The sequence below is a fragment of the Xyrauchen texanus genome, chromosome 39, assembly GCF_025860055.1.
Source record: "Xyrauchen texanus isolate HMW12.3.18 chromosome 39, RBS_HiC_50CHRs, whole genome shotgun sequence".
Taxonomy (NCBI): domain Eukaryota; kingdom Metazoa; phylum Chordata; class Actinopteri; order Cypriniformes; family Catostomidae; genus Xyrauchen; species Xyrauchen texanus.
In genome coordinates this window covers 21,902,080-21,908,079 of record NC_068314.1, presented here as the reverse complement: position 1 = coordinate 21,908,079, position 6,000 = coordinate 21,902,080, and the positions used below count along the sequence as shown (strand labels likewise).

The window sequence follows — 6,000 nt, the reverse complement described above, 5'->3', positions numbered from 1 at the left end:
CTCCCTTTCCTCTTAAAAGATATTATGTGAGTATATACCGGTATGTTTGTTTGCATAGCTGCGAGGGGTATGGACACAGTGTGGCAAAGATTCAGGAAACACTGAGTTGCCTCTGCACCGAGGCCCTTAAAAATATTTAAAATAAGACATAGCAAAAGTACCAAACTCTCACAACAGCCAGGACCTCTGCCAAGACACTCCCCATATCTGAGGAATGGAAACTGAAACAGACTCATGCAGTGAAAACAGGAGGGAGGTAACTTTTGGTTTCCCCAAATACTGCGGAAGATATAGTTTAGGCATCACATTGCAGCAAGCTGTGTGTTTAGCGGGCTGAGGAAGCAGACTTTAAAAGTTTAATTTCACTTCCAGGGAGTCTCCTGTCACCACCTCACTCTCTCACGAGCAAACATACAGCAGCAGACTACATCAACCCACTCCACCTGGACTCATCTCCTAACTGAGAGCTTCATTGCATCTATCAGAGGTCTGTTTTTCTGTCAACAAAGTTCCTATCAGGATGGCAAGCTCAAAATCACGAAACATTGTGATTGCCTGCCTGGCCTTGTGGTCAATCATCTCCCTTATCATTATTGTGGTATGGACCACCTCGTCCGATATGAAATTAGCCACCGAATGTCGCACAGAGATGCGTGCCCTCACGGAGAGTCATGAAGAGGAAAAGATCATGTGGACCAAAGACCGAAAAGCCCTTGATGAGCTGGTAAGACAGGGATGGGGGAATCAGACTTTCCTACAAAATCATATCGACCAGTACAAGGAGCAGTTGCGATTTCTCAATAAGTCTCTTGTGTCCAGCCTCCAGGAAAACGTGAGTTTTGCTACTTCTTGTTCACCATGTTTGAGTAAAGACCACTCAGATATGCACACAAAGAACTCCCACTATTTTTACTCTTCTTAAAGCTTCAATACAATTAAAAGATTGTGGGTTATAATGTCATACAAACTCATTGTCCCAATGTCCATCATCTAAGGCATGCAACTGGCTTTGTTTTATATACAAAAAAAAACCCCTATGGGAAGCAACAAACAGGCCAGATCAAGCTAAACCAGAAAAGTTATGCAAATGCATGTCAAATAAAATGGTCCTAACATTAAAAGCCGCTATCTCCCACTGAGAGGGAAGGATATCAATCACTTCTCTTCCTGAAAAAACTGTTATGATAAAACTCACATTGTTCCTGCAGTTCATAATGTTTCTTACACAATATTTACCTTTACTTGAGGGCATTATATTGAATAAAAAGCTCTCTCTTGTAGGAACCAAAACTAGCAAATGTGATTTTTTTTATAATTGTCTCTCCTACATAGCAATATATGGAAGCCTGTTTCCGCCACAGTTAAATAAAAAAAGATGATTTTGTAAGTCAATATAATGAGATACTAAGTCATTATTATGAGAAACTTTCTCATAATAATGACTTAGTATCTCATAATAATGACTTAGTATCTCATAATAATGACTTAGTATCTCATAATAATGACTTAGTATCTCGTAATAATGAGAAACTTTCTCATAATAATGACTTAGTATCTCATAATAATGACTTAGTATCTCATAATAATGAGAAACTTTCTCATAATAATGACTTAGTATCTCATAATAATGACTTAGTATCTCGTAATAATGACTTAGTATCTCATAATAATGACTTAGTATCTCATAATAATGACTTAGTATCTCATAATAATGAGAAACTTTCTCATAATAATGACTTAGTATCTCATAATAATGACTTAGTATCTCATAATAATGAGAAACTTTCTCATAATAATGACTTAGTATCTCATAATAATGACTTAGTATCTCATAATAATGACTTAGTATCTCGTAATAATGAGAAACTTTCTCATAATAATGACTTAGTATCTCATAATAATGACTTAGTATCTCATTATATTGACTTACAAAATCACCTTTTTTTATTTAACTGTGGCGGAAACCGGCTTCCATAATAGCAATACGATAAAATACAGAACAACTGGAATCTCACATGTGTCTCCTCTTAAAATTTCAACCATGTTTCAAACTGTGCTCAGATTTGCCAAGATATGAATGTCTGAAAGTAGAAGTCAATCTGAACTACGAAATGTGAACTCAAACATTTCTTAGAACATTCTTCCAAGACCGAATTAGTTGAGCTAAGATATCCAAATTGTTATATCTCAGAACTCCTACTGTATGTCAACAATAGACTAATTTCTTTCAAATTTTATAACTGAGAACATTTCCTAAATCGTCCCCTAAACAATGAAATAGCCACCTTTGAGGAATCCATTTTACTCTGGCATGTCTTGTGGTCATGTGCTATGCGTAATACAATTTTTAACCTTTGGAGGTAGTGGTGTTCCCACACACTTGTGAGATCTCACAGCCACTCCTTAATATCTAAGTGTTAACATCCATGGCCAAACCTCACCCAGGTAATGAACTTCTTTTTAATTAACTTTATGTTTCATCACAGGCTTTTTTGAATAGTAACATCACCTTTCTGGAGAGCAAGATTGAAGAATACAGAATCATTGAGGGGAACCTCACTGCTGAAGTCAGCCTGCAGAAAGGTAGGAACATTTACGTCAAAGTTTTTACTCTCGTCAGAGCATCCATGAAAGGAGCTAGCTCTCTCTCTCTCTCTCTCTCTCTCTCTCTCTCTCTCTGTTTTCCCATGTAACCATAGAAACTGCAAAGAAACAACAAATCGGCAGAGCTTATTTGTAACATGGATTTCTCCACCGTGGCTATTATAACAATATTAAGCAAGCTAACAAACTGTATAATTCCTATCCAAATTTTATTTATTTACTTTTCTTTCTAAGACATAAGGGTTAGTTCACCCAAAAATGAAAATGTTGTTATTTAGTCACTGTCGTGACATTCCAAACCCGGTTTACTTTCTTTCTTCTGTGGAGCACAAAAGGTTAGATCCATCATAGAAAAAATGCAATGAAATTTAATGGTGACTGAGGAACAATATGAGGGTGAGGGAATGAATCAGAATTTTCATTCTGAGTGAACTAGCCCTTTAATATTGTTCATCATGACTGGGTCTAAGGGGAGTATTGCCCCCCTAGAAAAATGCTAAACAGCTCTGTTGATTCACAAGGGATTTCCTGGCTCAGAGGAAATAACTCCTGAATACATGAGATATGAAAATATTGCTTACACAAGAGTGAGTGAGATTGCTTCAAGCACTGATTAAGATATCCTGTTAAACCCTTTATTCTGCTCAAAAAATCAGCTGGAAAAATTTGTTGGCTTTGGAAAACCTTTTAAAAAAACAGGATATGTGTTATGTCTAGAAAAACATTTCACACCAAGGCCATACTTTAACACCAGTGTCAAATCTGAGACAAAGCATCAAGTGAACAACTTGTACCCAGCTACCAGCAATGACCCAAAATTGTACTCTGACATCACCGAGGCCCTTTCAAGAAACAAACTGATAAGTTACACTCTACCTAGTCATTGCCTTATAAGCCAATGGAATTATGATTGTTTTTTTTTTTTAAAGAATGTTTGACGTATTGTTAAAAGGAGAGCTAACAATATGAGGGGTACTATGGGCATTCAGTTTTGTACATCGTAAAAATAACAAAACATTATGAGTTGTTATGACCAAGGAGAGTTTTCAATATCATTTCAGACCAGATTGAAGCCCTAGAACATAATTTGACGCTGAAGGCCCACGAGTTGGTGTCGTGTGAGGCTTTACAAATTGCTGTCCAACAGCTCCAAACGGTTGCAGAGAAGCAGACACAGGCCTGTGAGACCAGCAAGCAGAATTTACAGAAACTACTGTGAGTCATATCTCATCCACTGTTTCCGGTGCATAATTAAATTCCATTTCATCCCTTTTTGGAAGAGTTACTCTTATATTGAAACATTCACCATACATTTAACTCTTTGAAAACAAATAAAAAATTTACATTCGGGATTATGCTATGTTAAAATACTGTTGCTCATAAGATTAAACTATGAAATAATTATTTTATCATAGCACAAATTGCAAAAACTTGGACCAAAATAAACATGAGGCCGTTGAATACCATCTTAATCTCAATGACAACAATGCAGCCCAAGGAACCACCACAAGGAGTATTACACTTGTTGCGATTCTTTGCCTCAGTCTGCTTTTCGTACAATGTAAGTTCTCTTTGTACTTTCATTAAGTTACATTTCAGAACTTTCAGATTGACTGCAGTTTCTTAAACGCATTTGCACTCTTAATGAAACTGCATCTGTTATGCAAAAAAGGTAAAACAACTGTTTTTTCCCCCTCAGAGACAGGAAGACTTCATGATGGAGTATTTGGGTACATGTTTCAATGTAACAATGTCGGAGATCACTACTGAGACATACTTGTAACCCTGGACTTGAAGCACATTCTAGTCTACATTTTGAACAAAGAGCAGTGATGTAAAATGTATTTTCAGTATCATTTATGACAGTCATTTCACTGCTGTTTTTACTGACGTCTAAACACGATATGCTGCCTGATAGAAAACATGAAAAAAAAATGATTTACCTAATTCAACAAACATATGCTGTACTTCATTGGTTTTCATTTTTTTTTTTATTTGGTTAAAATATAAATATGCATAAAATATATGAATTTTATTATCTAGATGTTTCTAGATATAAAATTATATTTATTTTATTTTGGTATTACAAGAATACTGTGCCAACAAGATGGTAAGAGCTATTCAGAAATTTGATCGCACTGTTTTACCACTGTCTATCTATGAAAATAATCATAAGTACCCTTTGAAAGGTGTTTTTGAATAAAGTTACAATGTTGACATGACAATAGACTTTTATGTATCCATTACATTAGGACTATGTCAACCTTTCTTTATTTTTTTCAAACTGAAACATGGTAGCCAACCATTCAACCATAAAACTGACTTAACTTGGTGTTAACCAACACAGTTTTAAAACATTTAAATATTCATTAAGGTGGTAAAAAAGCTTAGTAGCTATAGCCATTTTGGCTGAAACTATGCTTACCATGGTAAATTATTATTAGGGAGAGGAGACAGTTCATAAAGTGACTACATCTCTCTCTCTTTCCCTCTCAATTCAAATGAGCTTTATTGGCATGACTTTATGCAATATACAATGTTGCCAAAGCATTCATTAACAAAAAACAAAACTAACAAACAAACAGAAAAAAATATGTATTGCATTAAAAAAAAGTCAAATAATACTATATTAATAGTAATAATAACAATAATAAGCAGACAGGCAAGTACACAAAATCTAAAGAAAAGTAACTACTGAGAACAATGTGTGATAGTAAAATAAACGGACACTTTTAGTCTTTAGTGAAAGGCCACCCTCTCTCCCTCAGATCATGACAGAAGAACACATACTATGCTGCTAAATCGATCCATTCAGCCTTCTCTCCTAGAACATATGAAAGTTTCTCCGCATTGCTCACTCTGCTGAATTCAGGCAGTATCTGTCCTATGACTTTAACTCTCTCTGTCTCTCTCTCTCTGTCAAACACACACACACACACAAAAGTGTTATTCCTACAATTTAGTGTCTTTTCGGTTTTGAAACTTTTGTGAATGAAACATAATTTTATGACCTGTTAAGGACATGCTAAAAATGTCATACATTTTCAAAAATTCACAAAGACGTCAAGATAATTACTTAAAAAAAAAATCCTAAATAAAACTCTAAAATGGTAGGGTATGGTAGGGTACAATAGGGCAAATGGATCTGTGGGGTAAAAGGCTCCATTGATTTTATTTTCTCCCAATACACTAAATGGCAACAAAAACTACCACAGCACTTTCCTAATCACTTTTTTTTTGTAACTATACACCGTTGACTTTTTTTCTGAAGTCGTAATTTTAAGTAGGCATTATTTTAATTTGTTACAAAATAAAACATCTTGGTGTCTTGAAATGATTTGCATTAGTTGACAAAATGTGCCCTATAACTATTGCCCCTATATCTACACAATATCA

The 6,000-nt window shown here is 35.1% G+C and overlaps 1 protein-coding gene across 1 annotated transcript; it reads left to right on the top strand.

Annotated features, from left to right (window-relative positions):
* The first annotated feature begins 221 nt into the window (after window positions 1-221).
* Window positions 222-4,823, top strand: LOC127632909 (protein Spindly-like). The gene is made up of 5 exons (XM_052111742.1): window positions 222-832; window positions 2,487-2,583; window positions 3,666-3,819; window positions 4,020-4,165; window positions 4,304-4,823. Coding segments are annotated over exons 1-5 (711 nt in total). The 5' UTR covers window positions 222-520; the 3' UTR covers window positions 4,306-4,823.
* The last annotated feature ends 1,177 nt before the right edge of the window (window positions 4,824-6,000 follow it).

Excerpts from the sequence above, each read along its gene's own strand:
- LOC127632909 (XM_052111742.1), top strand. The coding sequence starts at position 521 with ATGGCAAGCTCAAAATCACGAAACATTGTGATTGCCTGCCTGGCCTTG. Across the intron at positions 2,584-3,665 it reads TGAAGTCAGCCTGCAGAAAG|ACCAGATTGAAGCCCTAGAA; the intron begins GTAGGAACATTT and ends ATATCATTTCAG. Across the intron at positions 3,820-4,019 it reads CAGAATTTACAGAAACTACT|CACAAATTGCAAAAACTTGG; the intron begins GTGAGTCATATC and ends ATTTTATCATAG.